The sequence below is a fragment of the Mobula hypostoma genome, chromosome 27, assembly GCF_963921235.1.
Source record: "Mobula hypostoma chromosome 27, sMobHyp1.1, whole genome shotgun sequence".
Classification (NCBI taxonomy): Eukaryota; Metazoa; Chordata; class Chondrichthyes; order Myliobatiformes; family Myliobatidae; genus Mobula; species Mobula hypostoma.
In genome coordinates, this window is record NC_086123.1 from 2,647,184 (window position 1) to 2,671,935 (window position 24,752).

Here is a 24,752-nt window from a genome sequence, read left to right on the forward strand (position 1 = left end):
TATCGACCATGACTTCACCGACAGGGCTGCTTAGCCCTGAATGTTTCAGCCTACCCCTCTAACCAAAGGTTTAGAGAGAGCAGAGAGCAGACACAACCTCACCACCACCCCCGCCGCCCCTGACGGTGACCTCTCCCTCACCTCCCCTCGCTTCCTCTCTCATTTTTGATGGAGGTTAACTGACCTGATGCTGCTTCTACCTCCACAGGTACTGTTGGATCTTTCAAGTGTTTCAAATACTTCATGTTTTTATTTCAGATTTTATTTTTTGTATTGTTACAGTTGTGCCACTAATTTCAGATGTGGAAACAACTTCTCTAGCCCTCCCCCCCCTCTTCCCCCCCCCCCCCCCATTCTCTAACAGTGTTGGACCTTAATATTTAACTTAGATTTGGAATTAGTTTGGAGCTGGAATTGTTTCATTATTCCCACATTTTCCAAGATAGAGTGAGAAGCCGGTCCTGCATACCATCCTTGCAGATCATGTTATTACACGGTGCACTGAGGTGTTACAAGATGAAACAATAAGTGTTACAGTGACAGAGAAAACTCACTGCAGGTGCGAGAACATAATGAGGTAGATTGTGAGGTCTTACAACAGCGTGGTAGATGCTATTCTTCAGCCTGGTGGTACGTATTTTCACACTTTTGTGACTTCTGCCTGATGGAAGAGGGGAGAAGAGGGGATGTCCAGGCTGAGGCAGAGAGAAGTATAGACGGAGTCCATAGAGGAGAGGCTGGTTTCTGTTAGGGCTGAGCTGTGTCCGCAACTCTCTGCACTTTCTTGCGGTCACAGGCAGAGCAGTTGCCAACGGATAGGATTCTTGTTGTGGTGCATCGGTAAAGATTGGTGAGGGTCAGTGAAGACACTCGCTGTGTTGAACTGTGGAAAATCAGTCACTTTCAGTTAATTAAAATAAGTTAAGACAAAGGACAGCTACAAAAACTCAGTAAGAAATCGCACACAACACTGGGACTCATTGAAATTCCTTGCTGGATTATGTTTGGCTGTATTCCTTTCACCTTCTGCCGGATCCAAGATTCAGCAAGTCTGCAGCCTGACATGAGGCTGGAAAAGCTACTTTCCCTCCCCTGTAGCTTCCTGGTTGTTGACTCACTTGAAGCATTATACTTGACTTTGCAAATCAGGCAAGAAGAGATGCTGAACTTTCAAGGCCACTGATTGGACAAATTTGTGCAGATGGAGGAAGTAACCTGAAGAAAGGCCTGGGAGCATAGAACAGTACAGGCCCTTTGGCCCACAATGTTGTACTGGCCCTTTAACCTACTCCAAGATCAACCTAATACTTCCCTGACACATAGCCCTCCACTTTTCTTTCATCCATGATATAAGATTCTCATAAATGTGCTTGATGTATCTGCCTATGCACACACCTGGCAGCATGTTCCATGCACCCACCACTCTCTGGGTAAAAAAAAAACAAAACCTACCTCTGACATCCCCTGTACTTTCCTCTGATCACCTTAAAATTATGCTGCGTCTTATTGGCCATTTCTGCCCTGGGATAAAGGCATTAATTGTCCACTTTATCAATGCCTCTGTACACCTCTATCAAGTCACTTCTCCTCCTCCTCCTCCTCCACTCCAAAAGAAAAGCACGGTGGGGCAGTCGTTAGCACTATACTTTTCCAGTTCGGGGTGTCAGAATTCAGAGTTAGATTCCAATGTCATCTGTAAGGAATCTGTGTGCCTCCCTGTGGAATGCGTAGGTTTTCTGCAGAAGCTCCAGTTTCCTCCCACAGTCCTAAGACGTCCCAGTTGGTCAGTTACTTGGTCATTATAAGTTGTCTCATGATTAGGCTGGGGTTAAACCGGGGTTGCTGGGCAGTGTGGCTCGAAGAGACGAAAGGGCCTATATCTCAGTAAATAAATAAATCTGAATCTATTAACAACAGAAGGGCCTATTCCAGTCTATATCTCAGTAAATAGATAAATCTGAATCTAGTAACAACAACAGAAGTCTGCCTGACTTTCATGGTTCTCTCACTTGGCTCCCCCAGATTACAGCCGGGTTCTGAGCCCTCCACAGGCCTCGTAGCTCTGTACCTGTTGGCGTTGCGTGCGTCCTGCCAGAGTATGCAAGCACGGCAGCCAGCGCTGCTGTACCTGAAGAACAAACTTGATGCTGAAGGAAACGACACCAAACGTACGTGCTCTCTTCTCTCCTTCTGCTCCCTTGAAATGTTCCTCCCCTTCTGTCTTGGGGTATATTTACACAGTCCTCATGTTGCTTGGTTTGTAATCTAATTCTCAGGTTGAACGAACTCTCTGAAATCATGACTTCAAATCTCAACGTAGAGGTATAAAATTCCAGTTGATTGAATTAAATCAGACTAACAGCTTGTATAATGACTCTGTATGTAACCTAACATGCTTACTGAGAGGGGATTGGGTTTGAGTTACCTCTGGCTCACTAGCTGTGTACTTGATACGTGTGTGTGCACGTCTCTATGTGCATCTGTGTGTATATGCATACCTTCGGGTGTGTGTGTGTGTTACTCATAATTCTGTAAGACACTCAGTACCTGGGTGCCGTACTAATAGATTTTGCACACTATCTGAATACACTTAATTCACGCTTTCTTAAATGTTACACAACAGCACCATAGTTTCCAGTGAGCCCGGAGGGTGAGAAACAGACCAGGAACATTTCAAGGGAGCAGAAGGGGAACCCAACAAACGTCATGTCCAATCATTGGGAATTTCAGGTAGCTGGATACAGATTATTGGAGTTACTGCCTCCTCTGCCATCTGGTGGTGAGGAGGATGCAGGACAAGCCACCCTCAAACGTGCTGATTCTCTGACTGGGAAATGGACCATTGAGGATTAGGTACCTTGCCTGAGAAGCACTTGTTCTACATGGAAATGTCACACAGACAAAGTGCAGCACAAAGAACGACAAAGCGAGAAGGACTTGCATTTGCTTTTTGCTTTTATTTTCATTTTATTTAGAGATACAGCACTGAACAGACTCTCCCAGCCTAACGAGCTGTGCTACCCAGCAACACACCTGTTTAACACAGGACAATTTACAATTACCAATTAACCTACTAACTGCTACGTCTTTGGATTGTGGAAGGAAATCGGTACACCTGAAGGAAATGCACACTTTCACGGGGAGAATGTACAAACTCCTTGCACACGTCTCTGGAATTGAACACTAACCTCTGACCCCCTGAGCTTTTAATAGCATCGCGCTAATCACTACACTATTGTGCTGTCCTAAGATGCCTTAATATGTTTTATAGACACCAAAACACCTGGGAACTAGGTGTGGTTGTCATGAAAAAATACAACTGTCAACGAGATTTGACATCTGACAGTGGTTACACACACAAAATGCTAGAGGAACTCAGCAGGTCAGGCAGCATCTATGGAGAGGAATAAATGGGGCAGCACAGTGGCGTAGTGATTCGCACAATGCTTTACAGGGGTTTAATTCCCACCCCTGCCTGTAAGGAGTTTGTATGTTCTCCCCATGACCATGTGCTCCGGTTTCCTCCCACAGTCCAAAGACGTACCGGTTGGTAGGTTAATTGGTTGTTGTAAATTGTCCCAGGATTAGGCTAGGATTCAATCAGGGGTTGCTGGGTGGCGTGGCTCAGAGGGCCAGAAGGGCCTAATCTGCGCTGTATCCCAATAAATAAACAAACAAAAAAACAGCCGGTGTTTTGGGCTGAGACCCTTTATCAGGACTAGAAAAGGAAGGGGAAGAAACCAGAATAAGAAGTTGGGAGGGAGGGGAAGGAGTACAAACTGACAAATGATAGGTGGGGGATCGTAGGTAGGTGGGGAGTGGGGATAAATAAGCTGGGAGGTGATAAAGGGAAGAGGTAAAGAGTTGAAGAAGGGTGCATCTGATAGGAGAGGAGAGTGGACCATGGGAGAAAGGGAAGGAGGAAAGACTCCAGAGAGGTGATAGGCTGTTGAGCAGAAGAGAAGGCGTAAGAGGGGAGCCATAATGGGGAATTGAAAAGGGAAAGAGAATTAACCAGAAATTAGAGAAATCGATGTTCATGCTATCAGGTTGGAGGCTACATCATTAGTTTTATGACAAGTTGCAGTATAGATATTGGGTGCACATCTCTGCCTCTGTTCAAATATTGCCGTTGGAGCCTAACGTACACCTAGGATGGCAGCGTTCAACAATGCTGAATCCCTAGGTACAGTGCTGGTGTATCAGCTTAGGCAGACTGTCTACAGGATGTCAACCCACAGGCTCTACATCCTCGGCACAGACTTATCCTAATCTACACTCTTTTTCACCAGAGAGACAAGTACAAGATGTCATGGCAACACCCCATCCAAGAACTGGCACATTGTCCAAGCACAGGACAGCAGAGCAGTCTGCATCGCCTATGGCTGCAGATCCAACCACCACCCGATCTGCTCTATTATTTCTGTTAACGTGGCCTAAATGATCAGAGTCGACAGGACGGGGGCCGCACGAAGATCGGTGTCGACAGGATGGGAGCCGCTCGTAGATCTGTGTCGACAGGACGGGGGCCGCTCGTAGATCCGTGTCGACGGGACAAGGGCCGCACAAAGATCAGTGTCGACAGGACAGGGGCCGCACGAAGATCCATCTCGACGGGACGGGGGTGGCACAAAGATCAGAATCGACAGGACGGGGGCCTCACGAAGATCGGTGTCGACGGGACGGGGGCCGCACGAAGATTGGTGTCGACGGGACGGGTGTGGCACGAAGATCGGTGTCGACGGGATGGATGTGGCACCAAGATCGGTGTCGACAGGACGGGGGCAGCACGAAGATCAGAGTCGACGGGACGGGGGCCGCACGAAGATCAGTGTCGATGGGATGAGGGCGGCACGAAGATCAGGGTCGACGGGACGGGGGCAGCACGACGACCGTTGTTGACGGGACGGGGGCGGCAGGAAGATCAGGGTCGACGGGACAGGGGCGGCAGGAAGATCGGTGTCGACGGGACGGGGACAGCACGACGACCGTTGTTGACGGGACGGGGGCAGCACGACGACCGTTGTCGATGGGATGGGGGCGGCACGGTGTCGACGGGACGGGGGCCACACGAAGATTGGTGTCAACGGAACAGGGGCGGCAGGAAGATCGGTGTCGACGGGACGGGGGCGGCAGGAAGATCGGTGTCGACGGGACGGGGGCGGCAGGAAGATCGGTGTCGATGGGACGGGGGCCACACGAAGATCGGTGTCGACGGGACGGGGGCCACACGAAGATCAGAGTCGACGGGACGGGGGCGGCACGAAGATCGGTGTCGACGGGACAGGGGCGGCACGAAGATCCATGTCGACGGGACGGGGGCGGCACGAAGATCAGTGTCGACAGGACGGGGGCCGCACGAAGATCAGTGTCGACGGGACGGGGGCGGCACGAAGATCAGTGCCAAACTGCTCAGTGAACCACAGAGTCAGCTCTTCTCTCAGATAACTGGTCAACTGCAAGGGCACAGGAATCACAAAGGTTCTACAACTTGTGGGGGGCCCTGAAGTCTGACGTACTGGCACCTGTAAAGAGAGACTTCTCTGTCCATGAAGTAGCTGAGAATGACCAGTTGTTGAAGAGTTCATGAACTGTAAGCATGAGGATTTCTGTTTGTAAACCCCACCGTTCCACAAATAGCTCTACAGGTACCTGACGGCATAGAGCAGAACATAAGAGGGCCAGGACCTCTGGTCAATAATGTTGAACCGTATCCGATCAATTGCAAGAATATAGTATTCGCATGTACGGCCAATTGATCACGTGGTGAATTCACTGGGCTTCCTACTCACGGAAGGCCCTCCTTTACCACAGGCCTTTGAGTGCGCATATTTGTTTTAACCTTGGCGGGCCCAGTTTGTCACTCTCGCGGTGCAAGTTGGCCAGTGTGTACCATGGCTAACAGGACTCAGTAAAAACGTTTAATCCTACTACTTCGTTCTTGTTCTTGCTAGGCGCACACGTAACAAATGCCTGTGCCAAGTGTAATGCCAGTTTAAACTAATCCCTTCTGCTAGACTTGGTCTACATAGCCCATACCCTGCACATTCATCTGCCTATCTAAAAGCCTCTTGAATACCACTATCGTATCTGCTTCCACTACCACCACTAGCAGTGTGTTACAGGGGCTTACCACTCTCTGTGTAAAATAAAGCTTGTCCTGTACATCCCCTCCTGCCTACCTTAAAGCAGTCCCCTCTAGTATTCAGCATTTCTACCCTGGGAAAAAGACTGGTCATCTACCTTATCTATGCCTCTCGTAATTTTGTAAAATTCTATGAGGCCTCAGTCTCTGACACTCCACAAGCTTGTCCAACCTCTTTATAGCTTACACTCCCTGATCCAGGCAGAATCCTGATAAGCCTTTTCTGCAGCCTCTTCAAGCCCTCCACATCCTTTCTAATGGAGGTATTGAGGTTTTGGAGCTAGAGGGTGGAGGGACGAGGAGTCACCGCAGCTTCTTGACAGTCATAACAAACACGGGTCCATTTGTACTGTCACTGCCCAGCCATGGCGTTGTTCTGATGGTATGATGCAGCTTGTGTGGACTGTAGGATTGCTTGAGTGTTATGGAGGAATGCCAGTGCAGACTCGATGGGCCGAATGCCCTTATTCTGCTGCTATGTCTTACGGTTTATGGGATGTTGTGTGTCGGTTGTTGTCAGAGTGTGTTCTCTGTACAAATGTGCAAGTATAGTGCACTCTAAACTATAAATTGTGCTTTGCAGTTTGGAAAATACAGTAAGGGCAGCCCCAATTGACGCTGACTGCTTATCTATGGTTAATTGGAGTGTTAATCAAAAAGGTGACTTTGAAAGGTCCAGGTTGTGGGTTCGGGGTGAGTCACTTAAACAGTTCCCTCACGTTAGTCACTACTGCTGCGTCACTAACTCCTGTTTTATCTCTGAATTGCAGATCACCACGTGCCTCCGAGCAGCCACTACCAGTACAGTCTGGGAGTGCTGGCTCTGTGTGTGAACAACATACGGGTACATCACGTTGTCCTTTCTGGGTTGATGCCACATCATCACCACCACCACCACCACCACCTCCATCACTCAATCGGTGAGCACTTTTATTCTCTGAAACACACGCAGAATGACGGAGGAGCTCAGCAGGACAGGCAGCATCCAAACAGTCAACGTTTTGGGTCGAGACCCTTCTTCAGGACTGGAAGGGAAGGGGAGATGCCAGAATAAAAAGCTGGGGGGTAGGGGAAGGAGGATGACTAGAAGGTAATAGGTGAAGCCAGACGGGTGGGAAAGGTAAAGGGCAGGAGAGGAAGGAGCCTGATAGGAAAGGAGAGTAGACCGTGGGAGAAAGGGAAGGAAGAGGGGCACCAGAGGGAGATGATGGGCAGGTGTGAAGAAGTAAAAAGCCATAGTGGAGGATGGGAGAAGAGGGGAACAGGAGGGAAACAATTTTTTTACCAGAAAGAGAAAGCAACATTCATACCATCAGGATGGAAGCCACCCAGACAAAATATAAGGTGTTACTCCTCCACACTGAGGCACGAGAGGAGGCCATGGATCAACACGTCAGAATGGGAATGGGAATTGGAATTAAAATGTTTAACCACTGGGAAGTTCCACTTTTGGTGCTGGAGTGGAGGTGTTCAATTTATGATGGCTCTCACCGTTGTAGAGGAAGCCACGTCGGGAGCACCGTACACAATAGGCGACCCCAGCAGATTCACGGGTAAAGTGTTGCCTCACCTGGAAGGACTGTTTGGGGCCCTGAATGGAGGTGAGGGAGGAGGTGAATGGCAGGTGTAGTACTTTGGCTATTTGCAGGGTAAGTGCCTAGAGGGAAATTAGTGGGAGAGATGAATGGACAAGGAAATTATGGGGGGAGTGATCCCTGTGGATAATGGAGAGTGGGGGCAAGGTGAAGATATAGTAAAATCTCAGAAAGGCAGTGTCCGTTATTAGACCTTCAGCACCCAGGGTATGCCCTTTTCTCACTGTTACCATCAGCTAGGAGGTACAGAAGCCTGAAGGCACACACTCAGTGATTCAGGAACAGCTTCTTCCCCTCTGCCATCCGATTCCTAAATGGACATTGAATCCTCGGACGCTACCTCACTTTTTTTAATATACAGTATTTCTGTTTTTCTTGCATGATTTTTGGTCTATTCATTATACGTATACCATAATTGATTTACTTATTTATTATTATTTTTTCTTCTATATTATGTATTGCATTGAACTGCTGCTGCTAGGTTAGCAAATTTCACGTGACATGCCAGTGATAATAAACCTGATTGATTCTGTCTGGTGGTAGGATCCCTTTGGAGATGGCAGAAGTTAAGGAGAATGATCTGTTGGATGTGGAGGCTCGTGGGGTGGTAGGCAAGGTCAAGAGGAGCTCTACTACTGTTAAGGTGGCGGGAGGATGGGGTAAGAGTGGATGTTTGGGAAATAAAGGAGATGTGGGTGAGGGCAGCATCAATATTGGAAGAATATTGAAGGAGGAGGACATCTCTGATGTACTGGAAAGGAAAGGGGCATCCTGAGAACAGTTGCAGTGAAGATGACGGAACTGAGAAAAGGGAATAGCATTTTTACAGGAGACAGCGGGAGGAGGTATAGTCAAGATAGCCGTGGAAATTGGTAGGCTTATAAAAGATGTTGGTTGATAGTTTTTCTCTAGAGATGGAGGCAGAGAGATCGAGAAAGGGAGTGAGATGTCAGAGATGGACCAAGTGAATTTAAAGGCAGGGTGGAAGTTGGAGGCAAAGTTAATGATATTGAGGAGCTCAGTATGGATGCATGAGGCAGTACCAGCACAGATTTCAGTGTAGCTGAGGAAGAGTTGGGGAGCATTACTTGGGAAGGCTTGAAACGTGGACTGTTCTACGTAGCCCACGAAAAGCAGGCACAGCTGGGGTCCATGTGGGTGCCTATGGCTACCCCTTGAATCTGGAGAAAGTGGGAGCAGCTGAAGGAGAAATTGTTGAAGGTAAGGAGCAGTTCTGTCAGACGCAGGAGAATTTCATACTCCGATGTGTTTGCATAGTAGTTACATAGAACAAAGTCCTTTGGCCCATGATACTATGCTGACCTTTTAACCTACTCAAAGATCAATCTAACCCTTCCCTCCCACATAACCCTCCATATTTCTATCACTCATGTGCCTACCTAAGAGTTTTGTAAATGTCCTTTTTTATCTGTCTCTACCACCACACACCCCTCCCTCGTCAGGGTGTTCCACACACCAACCACATTCTATGTAAACATTAAATAAACAAATGAACAAATTCATTTATCCATTCATTCATTATCAAAGCATGTATCCATATACTACTCTGAAATTTGTCTTCTCCAGATAGCACGAAACCAAGAAAGAACATGAAAGTCATTGAGAGAGAAACATCAAACCCACACCCTGTACAAAAAAGAATGGCATCCTGATCATAAACACCCCCCAATCCCTCCCCCTGTACAAAATGGAACAAGAACATCGACCCCTCAAAAACAACCCCTCCCCCGCACAAAAATCTAACAGAACATCAACCTCCAAACCCCCTCCCCTTGCACAACCAAACGGAATAGGATTGGGCAATTAAAAAACACAGAATATAAAAACTTAAGTCTGGAAAAGTCCACAGTCCATAAACGCAGTAGTCCAATCCATATCACAGAACCACGATACCATCCTACAATATCACCAACATAAATTTCCTCTGATACCCTCCTGATTATTTCCTCCAGTCACCTTAAAATTATACCCCCTTGTATTAGCAATTCTGGAATGTTCCAGTATCAAGTGCTTCAAAAATCTGGCGCATCAAAGACCAGCTCTGATCATGCGGCCAGATCGGAGGCTGCCCGGGTGGAACGTGAGGCGTCGCTCTTCCAGCCCGAGACTGGCCTCATCGCGGCAGCAGGTGGAGCCACGGACATGTCAGGATGGGAATGGGAAATAGAATTAGAATTGTTGATTGATTCCAGGATGAAAGGTTTCTCATATCAAGAGAGGTTGAGTATTTGAGACGTGATTTGATATTGAAACACAAGATTTTGTGGGGGACTCAGAACTGGTTATTGAGGGCATTACATTGGAACTAGCAGGCACAGTTTAAGAGAGAGATGTGGAGGAATTTCTCTGTTCAGATTCTTTGTAGTTCCCTGCCCCAGAGAGGTGGCATATGGGATCGATTCAAGGTGGAGACCGACAGGCACTGAAACCGCAATGGAGTTGAGGGGTGTGGGTGTGGGAGAGCACCAAAAAGGAGTAATGAGGCCATGAGGGGTGTGGGAGAGTAGCAGAAAGGGGTAATGAGGCCATGAGGGGTGTGGGAAAGCACCAGAAAGAAGTAATGAGGCCATGAGGGGTGTGGGAGAGTAGCAGAAAGGGGTAATGAGGCCATGAGGGGTGTGGGAGAGCACCAGAAAGAAGTAATGAGGCCATGAGGGGTGTGGGAGAGTAGCAGAAAGGGGTATGAGGTCACAGGGGTATGGGAGAGCAACGGAAAGGGATAATGAGGTCACGGGGGTATGGGAGAGCAGTGGAAAGGGGTATTGAGGTCACGGGGGTATGAGGGAGCGGCGGAAAGGGGTAATGAGGTCATGGGGGTATGGGAGAGCGCTGGAAAGGGGTAATGAGGTCATGGGGGTATGGAAAAGCAGTGAAAAGGGGTAATGAAGTCATGGGAGTATGAGAGAGCACAGGAAAGGGGTAATGAGGTCACGGGGGTATGGGAGAGCAGTGGAAAGGGGTATTGAGGTCACGGGGGTATGGGAGTAGCAGAAAGGGGTAATGAGGTCACTGGGGTATGGGAGAGCAGTGGAAAGGGGTATTGAGGTCACGGGGGTATGGGAGTAGCGGAAAGGGGTATTGAGGTCAAGGGGGTATGGGGGAGCAGCGGAAAGGGGTAATGAGGTCACGGGGGTATGGGCGAGCAGTGGAAAGTGGTAATGAGGTCACGGGGGTATGGGAGAGTGCTGGAAAAGGGTAATGAGGTCATGGGGGTATGGAAAAGCAGTGAAAAGGGGTAATGAGGTCACGGGGGTATGGGAGAGCAGTGAAAAGGGGTAATGAGGTCACGGGGGTATGGGAGAACAGTGGAAAGGGGTAATGAAGTGGTGGGGGTATGGGAGAGCACAGGAAAGGGGTAATGAGGTGATGGGGATATGGGAGAGCACAGGAAAGTGGTAATGAGGTGATGGGGATATGGGAGAGCACAGGAAAGTGGTAATGAGGTGATGGGGATATGGGAGAGCACAGGAAAGTGGTAATGAGGTGATGGGGATATGGGAGAGCACAGGAAAGGAGTAATGAGGTCAAGATTAATCGTGATGTTACTGAATATCAGACCAGGCTCGTAAGGCCATGTGTTTAGCAAGGCCTTTCAACAATCTCCCATTGGTCACGAAGGTTCAGTCGCTTAGCATTCAAGATTAGGTAGTAAATTGGATTAGACATTGGCTTCACAGGAGAAGCCAGAGGATGGTAGGTAAATGGTTGCCCTCTGACTGGAGGCCTGTGACTAGTGGAGTACTGCAGGGGTCGATGCTGGGTGCATTGTTGTTTGTTATCTATATCAACGATCTGGACAATAATGTGGTAAACTGGATCATAAAGATTGAGGGTGTAGTGGACAGCAAGAAAGGCTATCAAAGCTTGCAGTGGGATCTGACCAGCTGGGAAAAAATAGGCTGAGAAATAGCAGATGGAAATTAATGTAGAGAAATGTGAGGTGTTGTACTTTGGGAGGGCCAACCAGGGTAGCTCTTACACAGTGAGCATGGGGCACTGGGATGTGTGGTAGAACAGAGGGATTTGGGAATACAGGTCCATAATTGCTTGATAGGGTCATAAAGAAAGCTTTTGGCATATTAGCCTTCATAAATTAAAGTACTGAGTACAGGAGTTCGATGTTATGTTGAAATTGTATAAGATATTGGTGAGACCTAATTGTGCTGTAGTGTTTTGATTCTCTGACTCTAATGTCATGATGAGTGCAATCTGAGATCTCTTTCTTGAAATCCCTGATAATGTCCAAGCAATCTTTGCTAATGGTTAATATGAGTTTGTCTTTCAATGGTAGACACATCAGCCATGGTGGTGTTGGCACTGAAGTGTGTATTGGAGTCGAAAGCGCCCAATAGTAATCACTGGATGTACAGTCAGCACACAAGGCACAAGGTGCAGAATGAAGTGAACGAGCTAATGGAAATGATACGGAGAAAGCAAGAAAGCAGTGGAGCAATCGGGAACACATACAGCACAACGCTCGCTCTGCAGGTACTTAAAGGTTTCTTGGCTTTGTGCTTGTGACGTACAAAGCAGTAGTGGTGTGATCACTGGAGTTGAGTATGATATTATCCTAAGGGGAACCAGGATCTACATATTTTGGTGCAGTGTGGGCAAGAATAAGTGGTTGTTGTGGTTAGTGGTGGAGTCTTTTGGCTGTTCAATCTCTCCTTCCACAGCTGCCCCTTGTTCGCACGAACCGCAGCACCCATTGAACAGATTTCCTCCAGGCGTATCTATTGGGTGCAATTTCTTCCTAGTTTTAGACGTAAGTGACGTACAATAAATAGAGGTCACACAACTCGTGACAAAAGGGTGTTGGTGGGGAATCTGTGGCCTTTTACATTGCTCTTCCTGTCTCTGTGAAGGCAAGATACAAGGTTGTTGGCAGGATTCTTGGCAGTGTGGAGGATCTTGGGGTCCACGTCATAGATCCCTCAAAGTTGCCATGCAAGTTGATAGGGTTGTTAAGTATGGTGTATTGGCTTTCATTAATCGGGGGATTGAGTACAGGAGCCACAGATAATGTTGCAATTCCCTAAAACCATAGTTAGACCACACTTGGGTTCTGGTCACCTCATTATGGGAAAGATGAGGAAGCTTTAGAGAGGATGCAGAAGATATTTACCAGGACGCTGCCTGGACTAGAGAGCATGTCTTATGAGGATAAGTTGAGTGAGCTAGGGCTTTTCTCTTTGGAGTGAAGGAGGATGAGAGGAGACATGATGGAAGTGGACAAGATGATGAGAGGTATAGATTGAGTGGACAGCCAGAGACTTTTTCCCAGGGAGTAAATGGTTAATACAAGGAGGCATAATTTTCAGGCATCTGGAGGAAAGTATTGGGAGGGGGATGTCAGATGCAAGTCTTTGACACAGAGAGTGGTGGGTGTATGGAACACCTTGCTGGGTTGGTGGTAAAGGCAGGTACATTAGTTGAATTTAGGTGGGTGATTGATGATATAAAAATGAAGAGTTATGGAGGAAGGATTAGATTGATCTTAGAGTCAGTTAAAAAGTTGGCACAAGAAGAATCTGTACTGTGCTATAATGCTCCATGCTCCCTGACAGTCTCCTGTGACAAGCTCCCTTCTTCTTGACCATCTCTGATAGCTCTCCTGGGATTACCTTCACACTGAACTCACCCAAATGAAGGCTTCCCTTTCGGTGATTCCACCCAAGGATTCACCCTTGGTCCCTTGGAGGAAGGAGAGATGCCCTCAGTGAAGTGAACAAACGCAATCTATAGAGGGCTTGGTGGGGTAGATGTGGGGAGGCTGCTTCCCCTGGTTGACGAGTTTAGAGCTGGGGGTCTAAAATTTAAGAGGAGATTTCATGGCTTGGAGAGTGGTGAATTGTTGGAATTCTCCAATGTAGAGAGGTGTGGGAGTTTAGTCATCAACAGCATTTAAAACTGTGAACAATAGATTTCGGGATTTAAGGGATCAGGGGCAGGAAAATGGTGTTGAAGACATAGAACATAGAATAAGACAGCACAGTACAGGTCCTTCAGCCCATGATGTTCTTCCAGCCTTTTAAAATCAATCCAACCCTTCCCTCCTACCTAGTTCATAACCCTCTATTTTTCTTTCATCCATGTGCCTATCCAAGCGTCTTTTAGTTGTCCCTAATGCATCTGCCTCTACCACCATATATATTCACATTCCCATTCATTCTCACTTTCTCTCTCACTCATTTTTTTTGTATAGCTAATTTTATAAATAAAAAGCCTACCTCTGAAATGCCATCATGTTTCTGAAATACAGGGCAGGTTGAAGAGCCTGAAGATCTACTCATAGGTCTTTTATAACCTTGTGTTCCTTCTCAAACTCAACAAGCTTCTCTTTGGCATCATTTGTGAGGTCTGCTCAGCTCTCTCAGCCCCTTCATCGTCCTGTGGTCTCAGTGTGTTCCCCTCATATTGGCTTGCTTGAGCTGCATAAGCACAGGGAAGATGAAAGCTGTCACCTTATTCCTGGCACAGCCTCTCCAGTCTAGCCATTGCCTCCATCTTTTCCCAGGACAAACCAGGCCGCAGTTCAGCTTACTGTTTCCACTTGATGTGAGGTCACCACCATCTCATTCATAATGCTGCCTGCTTTAACCACTTGTCATTGAAAATTAGATCCCCCAGACCTTCCAAACTCACATACGGCCCAGACATTCCCTGGCTTTTGAATTTCCTTTCTGTAGCAATATACAATCTGCTGGAGGAACTCTGGGTTGAGCAGCACCTGCGGTTGAGGGAAGGGGAATATTGATACCCTGTGACAGGACCTCGTGTGTGGGAACAGTGGACTCTGTGCAACAGCAGAGACATGATGGATCTAATGGCTTCCCTTGGCCATCATGACCAGGGTCGAGGTGTTGCCATTGCCTCCTCATCCTTGGCCTCAGTGCCCTTGGAAATGATGATAGTCACACTGGGTCCTGTAGCATTTCCAAATAGGTTGCAAACTGGAAGGAGGCCATTCAGTTCATCAAGTCTGATGCTGGCTCAATGCAAGAGTAATACAGATGGCAGTGGATGTGTCACTTGGTATGTCTGTAGAGAGGCTGATTGACAGTTCCCTCCCTAGACCGATGTGTCCCACAACCTGGGCTCATTCTCTCACCTTCCATCCTGTGAGAGTGAACAAGTTCAAAACGTGTGGGTTACAGTCCATTGTCTACAGTTAAACCGATGATGTTTGTCTGGATTTGATGGTGAGTCGGAATCAGAATTAGGTTTATTATTTATTTAGAAATAAGCTCAGTACAGGCACTTCCGGCCCAGTGAGTCCACGTCGCCCACATACGTCCACGTGATCAATTAACCCTCTAACCCGTGTGTCTGTGGAATGTGGGAGAAAACCCACGCAATCACGGGGGAAACGTATAAACTCCTCCCAGATGGCGGCAGAATTGAACGCGGGTTGCAGGCGCTGTAATAGTGTTACGCTAACCGTTATGTTACCGCGCCACCCATGTCTTGAACTTTAAGGTTTATTATCACTGACCTATCACAGATTTTGTCACAGAGCACAGCAGCACCACAATGCAAGAAATAAAAGTAATTGCCGTGTATCACTGAGCTCTGATGATCTGTCGTTACCAGGCTCTCTTAGCCACTGGGCACGAGGAGCAATGGTTAAAAGGAAGAAGTTATCTACTGCAAAAAGCCAAACAAGGAGCCTTTCAAAATCCAATGGCCCTGTCTCAGCTGCTACCTGTTCTCTACCAGAAAACCTACCTAGATATTGGCCAAATGGACTGCCACAACGAGACAGGTAAGGATTCCCCAGTGCTAAGGTAGAGAAGATGGATGTGAGTAATTGCTAATAGAGGCAGCCAGCAGATCCCCTACATGTCTCCAAGTGTGTGCAACATGTTAATAATGTAGGAAATAAGAGCAGGAGTCACCAATCTGCCATTCAGTGCAATAGTGACTCAGTTTCCTCTTGGTGCTGTTTCCCTGCACTGTCACATTTTTCCTTGATTCCTTTACTGTCCAGAAATTCCTGTTTTGGATGAAAGTGGCTGAATTTCCACAGTTCTCTAGAGAATTCCAAACACTTGCCACCCTCTGAATGAAGAAATTACTGCATGTTTCAATTCTAACTAGTCTGTCCCTTATTCTGCAACTCTGTCCTCAAACCTAGATTTCTGAGTAAGGAAACACATCCTCCCTCCTCCTAGCTTTTGAACCTTTTAGGAAATTTGTATGTCCCAATGATATCTCCCTCATTCCCCTAAGCTCTATGGAATGTGGTCCTGCTGTGTCTTTCTTCACACAGTAAACCTTCAGTCCAGTGAATGTTCACAGCTCTCCGCTTGCCTTTTTTTAGGTAAGGAGTCCAAAATTGTGGGCCATACTCCAGGTTTTACTAGGGCCCAGTACAACTGCAATAAGACTTTTTTGCTCTTGAATCTCTCATGGTAAATGCTATCATGTCCCTCTAATTTGCCCTCATAATCACTTGATGTATCTACATGTTGGCCTTGAGTTACTTGTGTTCAAACATACCTGGGTCTCTTTGATTAATGAACAAATAACCTCTCTCCATCTCACAAATACTCAACTTCTCAATGTTGTGCACCAAAATTGATGACCTCATCTCTTTCCACGTTATATTCCATAAGACCATAATACATAGGAGCACAATTATCGTGACCCTTCTGCCACTTAATATTGGCAGATTCTTTTCCATCCCTATTCTCTTGCATTTTCACCGCAACCCTCGACTTCCTTACCAATCAAGAACCTATCAACTTCTGCCTTAAATACACACAATTTGGCCTCCTCTTTTTAATCTGGCCAGGCGTTTAAATCGGCCAAATATCGGTTCGATTTTCGTTCTTGGGCTTGGGCCCCGCTGCTTCGATCTGCTTCAGCAATGGCCACAGCAGCTGTATCAGCATTCTTGAGAGCCCAGTTCCCTGAATCCTTCAGGATACTGCAAAAATGTCAGTCCTTAGAGACAGTTCAAAGGCATGACTCCCAAAGGGAAATTACAGGTGGTGGATTGCGGTGATCATAGTCCAGAAAAAGTGTATTTAATAGAACAGTCAGTACTTTTGTTTGCTGCCTGTAAAGTGTCGCCATGTCTTGTCAGCGTCACCTTTACCAGAAGTCTATCACAAATAATTATATAAGAATGCAAGCAAGCATAGGAAAGTTAAACTACATGAAAAGTAGCAATTCTACACCCCAATCCAACAATGCAGGTAGTGAAGAGCTGGGGCCCAAGACCTGTCTTTGCAATGCCCCATTAGTTGCTGTCCACCAACCTGAGAACAATCTGTTTCATTAACATAGAACATTACAGGCCCTTCAAACCATGATGTTGTGCTGGCTACTCTAAGATCAACCTCACCCTTCCCTCCTACATAGCCCTCCATTTTTCTATCATCTATGTGTCTGTCTAAGATTTTCTTAAATACTCACGGTGTATCTGCCTCTACCACCCCCCTTGGTGTAGTCCAGGCTTGCAGCACTCTGTGTAAGAAAAAACATCCCCCATATGCTTCCCTCCAATCACCTTAAAATTATGCCGCCTTGTGTTAGCCAGTTCCGCCCTGGGAAAAAGTCTGGCTGCTCATTCTACCTATGCCTTTTGTTATCTTGTACACCTCTGTCAACTTCCCTCTCATTGTCTAGTCTAAGTCTAAGCAGCATGCTGGTAAATCTCCTCTGCACCCTCTCTAAAGCTTCCACACCCTTCCCATACTGGGATGTTCAGAACTGAACACGATACTCTGAGTGTGGTCTAACCAGGGTATTATAGAGCTCATAATGAGATGTTCAGAACTGAATACAATACTCCAAGTATGGTCTAACCGGGGTTTTATAGAACTGCAACATTACCTTGTGGCTGTTGAACTCAACCCCCTGACTAACGAAGGCCAACACACCATATGTTTCTTAACAACTCTATCAACTTGCATGGCAATTTTGAGGGACCTATGGACGTGGACCCCAAGATCCCTCTGTTCCTGCACACAAGAATCCCTGTATCCTGCATTCAGAACTGGTTTTCTGAAGTGTATCAGCGAACACTTTTCCAGCTTGCCCTCTATCTGCGACTTCTCAGTCCAGTTCTGCATCTTGAAAATATTGTACTGCAAGTTACGACAGGCCTCCACCCTATCCACAACTCCACCAACCGTCTGCAAATTTACCAACCCATCCTTTCACTTCCTCATCCCAGTCATTTACAGAATGTTTATTTCCACTCTATGCTTCCAAAAATCCGATAAGCACCATGCTCCCTCTGTAGGGATCGGCCTTCCTCAGAGCTGCCAATATCTACAAGCCCACTTCTAGAAGGGAAACCGAGAAACTTTATTCTTTTGTTGACAGGGGGCCTGAGGTTGAATGATCCGGAACTGCAGACCACTACCGATGAGGCTGAGCCGAGTCCACCTCCAGGATTTGTCTATCTCAGTGTGAAGGATAAGAGCCTGGCGACTATTTACAGGGCCAGGGTGCCACTGCACAGTGGGATGTCCCTCCTTGAAGTCCTGCATGAAGCTAAACGAAATGACACCAACTTCAGGTAAGGCTGTGGTTTCCTGCGTGTGACTGCAGGTTACAGGTGGCACCTCCCCCTGCCCCCCCACGTGGGGCGCGGGCGGCACCTTCTTCCCTGAAGTCTGAATGCTTCCCTGAGTTCTCAGAGTTTGTGGCAGCAGTGCAGTGCAATACATAAAATATACTCTGAGTGATAATGAGAAATATATAAACAATTAATCAGTACTGGTTTAAGGGTAACAATTCCCTGTTAAAGTTACGGAGTTTCCCAGCATGGAAGGAGGCCTGTTGGCACATTGAATCCACACTGACCAGCATAACACCCATTTATATCATTCTCCCCAAGCTCAATGAATTGTCCCATGTACCCGTAACTCCCTGCAGATCTCACCACTCACCTACACACTGAGGACAGGTTCACCTACCAGCACACATCTTTGAGATGTGCGGTGAAACCCAGCCCTGGAGAGAGGGTGTAAATTCCATGTGAGACAGCTCCCAAGGTCAGTTCCCAGCTTAATCCTCGGACTGTCGGTCATTGGTGAAAGGCAACACATTTCACTCCATGTGCCCAAGTTCTGATGGATGTGTGACAAATAAAGCTAATGGCTAAACAACTTTGTCTTTTCTGGCATTGTCAATTTCCATATCCTCATTTTATTGGAAGAGGAACTTCTCGTTTAACTATTGTGCTAGTTAAAATATTTCGCAAATCCACTGGAGGCTGAAGGCCCAGAGACACAGAATCCTGGGCTTAGAGAAGAGTGTGTGGGTGTGTGTGTGTGCGCGCGCGCGCGCGCGTGTGTGTGTGCACGCGTTAAGGGGTTTGTTTTGTTGCTGTTGTTTGTTGTTAGTGTCGTTCTGCGAACATGGTGGGTGTGCTATGTTGGGACTGGAATGTTTGGTGACGCTTGCGGGCAGCACAGCCTTAGGTTGAGTTGGTTGTTAACCCAAATGACGCATTTCACTGTATTTTGATGTGCATGTGGTAAGTAAATCTCAATCTGTTCTGTTTCCCTCCTCTTTGCTCCAGTTTTGAGACCGTGCCGACCATGTGGGGACCTTTCCTGACCTCAGTGAACCACATAGCGGGACAGGACAGCACAAGGACCTACTGGCGTCTCCATTCGGGAACACACACCCCACTGATTCAAGGTGAGAAGTCGTTGGGTGGTGAAGGCACTGGGCTACGTGGTTAGTTAGGTTGGGGAACCGAACGGATTAACAAATCTAATCAAGTTTAATTATCATTAAAACCATACATCATACAGTCAAACAAGACAGTATTTCTCTGGGTCATAATAGATACTTAAAATAGCAAGAGAGAAAAAAACACATCTAAACACAAGAAAACATATATATTGTCCAAGTCCGTGAGAGACATGCAAGTTGATGGTACATCTCGTGGCAATCCAGCCTGTCATTCTATTGATCGAACACTGGAGGGTAGCACTGACAGGAGAGACCAGCTCCCAACCAAACACAGACTCTACGCTACACCGCCTCCAGCGTCTTCTCACCTGGACTGCAGCAGCAGGCAAGCCCGCAGCTTGAGGCCTAGAACTCGCTACAACCGAAGCCATGCTGCTGCCTCGTCACCTGTCTCTTCACCAAACAGGGGAAACAGGCTGCGGCATCTCACATTATCAATGTCCAACAGGATCTTGTGATTGGAAGAGAAATGTCTGAGACAGTCACTCACAGTTACACTGCACGCTGCTTTCTTGCACTAACTCCGATGTCTTCAAGTAGCTGGCAGCAACACGGTCCGCACCCATGTCAGCTCCTCCCAACCTTCTCCCAGCCGTCTGCTGGCCTCCCCTTCTCCCAGCCGAGCATCAGCAGCTCCTTGAGATTAATTTTTCAAGCATTTACAAGAAAATAAAGAAGTTCAATAGAATGTATGAAAAACTGTTTGTAAGTGAAGACTAAGAGTAGAACTGGAGGTCATGGGTTGAGGATAAAAGATGAAATATTTAAAGAGAATCAGGTGGGGTTCTTCACTCAGAGGGTGGTGTAAATGTGGAATTAGCTGCCGGTGGAAGTGGTGAATGCGGGTTCAATTGTAACACCTAAGGGAATTTGGAAAGGTGCAAGGATTGGTGGGGTTTGGCGAGAAATAATCTGGGTTCAGGTGGGCTAGACTAGACTAGACTGAAGATCAGGTCAGTATGCACTGGATGAGCTGAAGGGCCTGTTTCTGTGCTGTAGTACTCTGTAACCCTGGTTTGATTCTGATCTCTGACGCGCTCAGTGTGGAATGTGCATGTTCTCCCTGGGTGGGGTTGGGCTCCAGTTTCCTCCCATATCCTAAAGGCACGAGCAGCTGGGTGGGTTGATTGCCCACAGTAAGCTGTCACTTGTGTGTAGGTGAGTGGGGAGAGAGGATAGGTTAGGATGAAATAAAGGGGAAATGGGATTGATGAGAGCTGGCATGTGGGCTGAATGGCCTCTGTGTTCTAAGAAAACATGAGAACTTTCATTTACGTGTCATAGCCCAGATAACCTGACTGAATTTTATAAAATCTATTCCTTTGCAGTTGCAGATTTCTGCCCAGCACCTGTGTCTCTCTGGGGGGACAGAGTTCCTCTTTTCCTCTGCCTCTTGTGCGTAAACTACTTGTCGTCTGGATGGTGCGTTCTGATTGCAGGACTAGATCCAGCATTTCCCACCTTCACCGCCAGAGGGAGTGGTTCCCCACCAGAGAGATTTTAAACACGACAAATTCCCTCGCTAAAGGGGACAGAAACCTGGTTTATAAACTTTACACTTTTAAGCCCAGCGAACTTGATGTTCCATGGGGGCAGCAGAGGCCAAGAGAGGTGTAGGTGGAAAACAGACACTGTGTGAAGTTGGTTCCAGGTACATACTGATTCCTCCATAGTACGGATATATAAATCCAAATTCGGGCACCTCTGTCCTCTTTACCCTCTATATTGCTAATTGCATTGATTTTCAAAGTTCAAAGTACATTTATTATCAAAGTGTATATACATTGTACAACCTTGAGATCCATCTCCTAACAGGCAGCCACAAAACAAAGAAACCCCAAAAAACGCCATATATACAAAAAGACCGTCAAACACCTATTCTGCAGAGAGGAAAAACACATGTCATGCCCGTAAAAAGAGAACCCATAAAAAATCAGAAGAACCCATATGAAAAAAAGACTGACCAACACCCAATGTGCAGAGAAGAAAACGCAAGCAAATGGAGTTCTGAGCTGAAGTCAGCAAAAGAGCCCAATAGTTCAGCGCAGAGCTGAGTGAACATTGTGGAGCAGTGATCTGAACCGGCCCGGCCCTCGCTTTGGGCTCCGACACTCTGACCTTTTCAATCTGGCCCAGCGCCTAAATCGACAACCATATATTGGGTTCAATCACCTTGATATGCTCTGGTGCCTGGACCTCACCCCTTCGATTCGGCCTGTAACCGACCTTTCCGATTTGGCACGGCATTTAAGTCTCCAAACAAACATCGAGTTCAGTCGAATTGGTACACTCTGGTGCCCGAAACTTGCCGCCCCAATTCAGCCTTTAGCACGGCGTTAAAATCGATTGAACCTCAGGTCCTCCTTGCCTCACCTCACCTCGGTTCTGCCACGTCAAATTGCCTTCAAGTCCAAAGGGAAGTTACAGACTTTTACTTGCAATGATTGTTTGCCAGAAAAATCGTGATTAGCAAAGTAATTAGTTGTTTTCCTTGTTTCACTGTCCTGGCTCGGACCTGCCCCCGTCTGAACTTGCAGCCCCTCCACTCATTCAGAACTCAGCCTAATATTGTAATCAAACCTGCCGACAAGGAGGTGCCTTTGGGGTCTTGGCGAAGTGACCTGCATTTTGCAGAGAGTAAATGGCAGCCCTCAGATACTTCCTCAGACCTCCTCCCGGTACATGACTCTGGTGTGGTCACGGACCTCGTTTCCTCCCGAAATCCTGCCACAACAGCTTCCAGCCTTGAAGTACCCCAACTCAGTTATGCTCTCTTCTACCACCGGTATCCAGCATGCACAGACATGTACATGTGTCACTGTGTAGATGTGACATGCACGACTACGGTATGCCCTGACATTACACATGTAAAGGCATCCATCCACATTATGCAAATACAACTATGCAGCCATGTGTATGCAGAGTTATAAACATTGGAAAAGAGATGAACCTCATGAAGGTTGTCACTACCCTGGTAACCTGTTTTCCAATTGTAGATTAATAGGGAAGGGTCTCATTGAAACTTATCAGATACTGAAAGGCCCAGATAGAGTGGATGTTTCCTGTGGAATCAGAATTAGGTTTATTATTACCGGCATGTGTTGTGAAATTTGTTAACGTAGCAAATGTATAATTAAATCCATTACTGTCAGTGTGTTTATATATATATATATATTAAATAGTTAGATTTAAAATCGTGCAAAACAGAAATGATATATTTTGAAAAAGTGAGGTAGTGTCCAAGGGTTCAATATCCATTTAGGAATCAGGTGGCAGAGGGGAAGAGGCTGTTCCTGAATCGCTGAGTGTGCACCTTCAGACTTCTGTACCTCCTACCTGATGGTAACCGTGAGAAAAGGGTATGCCCTGGGTGAAGGGGGTCCTTAATAACAGACGTCAGCTTTCTGAGGCACCGCTCTTTGAAGATGCCTTGGATACTACAGAGGCTGGTACCCAAGATGAAGATGACTAATTTTACAACTTTCCATAGCTTCTTTTGGTCCTGTGCAGTAACATGCCCCCACCCCACCCCATTCCAGACGGTGATGCAGCCTGTCAGAATGCTCTCCATGTTTCATCTGTACAAGTTTTCAAGTGTCTTAGGTGACAAACCAAATTTCCTCAAACTCCTAATGAAATCGAGCTGCTGTCTTGCTGCATCGATATGTTGGGACCAGGATAGATCCTCAGAGGTCTTGACACCCTGGAACTTGAAGTTGCTCACTCTCTCCACTTTTATCCCTCTGAGGATTGGTTTGTGTTCCTTCATCTCACCCTTCCTGAAGTCCACAATCAGCTCTTTTGTCTTATTGACAATGAGTGGAAGGTTGTTACTGCAACAACACTCAACTAGTTGTTATATCTCACTCCTGTTCACCCTTTCATCTCCATCTGAGATTCTACCAACAACAGTTGTATCATCAGCTATGCCTAGCCACACAGTCATGGGTATATAGAGCGGTGGGCTAAGCACACACCCCTGAGGTGCTCCAGTGTTGATCATCAGTGAGGAGGAGATATTATCACGAACCCGCACTAATTGTGTTTTACCGGCTAGGAAGTCAAGGATCCCATTGCAGAGGGAGGTACAGAGGCCCAGTTTCTGTAACTTATCAATCAGGATTGTGGGAATGATGGTGTTAAATGCTGAGCTATAGTCAATGAACAGCACCCTGACATAGGAATTTGTATTGTCCAGGTGGTCTAAGGCCGTGTGAAAAGCCATTGTGATTGTGTCTGCCGTTGACCTATTTGTGGCGAAAGGCAAATGGCAGTGGGTCCAGGTCCTTGCTGAAGCAGGAGTTCATTCTAGTCATTACCAGCCTCTTAGAGCATTTTATCACTGCGTTACTGGACGATAGTCGTTAAGGCACATCACACTACATTTCTTAGGCACTGGTATAATTGTTGCCTTTTTGAAACAAGTGGGAACTTCCGACCATAGCAGTGAGAGGTTGAAAAGATCCTTGAATACTCCTGCCAGTTGGTTGGCACAGGTTTTCAGAGCCTTACCAGGTACTCTATTGGGACCTTCCACCTTGTGAGGGTTCACCGTTCTGAAAGACAGCCTAACACCGACCTCTGAGACAGAGATCACAGGGTCACCAGGTCCAGCAGGGATCTTCACAGCTGTAGTTATATTCTCCCATTCAAAGCGGGCACCCTTCTCCTATAAACTCCCCACTCCTATAGTGGGAGAGTCCGAGTCTAGGACCAGGGGGCACAGCCTCAGATTACAAGGACGTCCTTTAGAACAGAGATGAGGAGGAATTTATTTAGCAAGAGTATGGTGAATCTGTGGAATGTATTGATTATATTTAAATTTGAAGTTGATAGGTAGTTTCTTGATGAGCAAGGGTGTCAAAGGTTACAGAGAGAAAGCAGGAGAATGAGTTTGAGAATGGCCTAATTCTGTGCCTATGTCTTATGTTTTATCCTAAATTCCCTTTGAATTTAATAATGGTTCCTTGGTATTGCGTTCCCAGTCGGCGTCTGGGTTGAAAATCGCTGGCGGTGTGCAAACTCACCCCAGTGGTTTCACTGGTTTGCAGTTCAGCCTGATTGGCAGCAGTACCCGCGCCTTCCTGCAGGCGTCGCTGTTGAGCAGGTCCCCGTCTCTTCCGAGTGCAGGGAGCCGCGGTGCTCGCAGCCGCCGGCACTGCAAACCCAAACTCAGCTCAGAAGAAATGCCCTGATCCAAAGCGCTGACTTTCCCCGAGTGAGCTGTTCCGTAGCGCGTTGAAGAAAGAAATGATTGCTTCTGCATTTAT

At 46.9% G+C, this 24,752-nt stretch overlaps 1 protein-coding gene across 1 annotated transcript in view; it reads left to right on the forward strand.

Annotated features, from left to right (window-relative positions):
* tcn2 (transcobalamin II) overlaps window positions 1-24,752 on the forward strand; it is a 34,066-nt gene that overhangs the window by 7,045 nt on the left and 2,269 nt on the right. Inside the window, exons 4-9 of the mRNA XM_063034567.1 lie at window positions 2,023-2,168; window positions 6,916-7,065; window positions 12,053-12,249; window positions 15,355-15,526; window positions 18,100-18,295; window positions 19,304-19,425. Of these exons, the coding sequence (XP_062890637.1) occupies window positions 2,023-2,168; window positions 6,916-7,065; window positions 12,053-12,249; window positions 15,355-15,526; window positions 18,100-18,295; window positions 19,304-19,425 (983 nt within the window). The remainder of the gene's footprint in view (window positions 1-2,022; window positions 2,169-6,915; window positions 7,066-12,052; window positions 12,250-15,354; window positions 15,527-18,099; window positions 18,296-19,303; window positions 19,426-24,752) is intronic.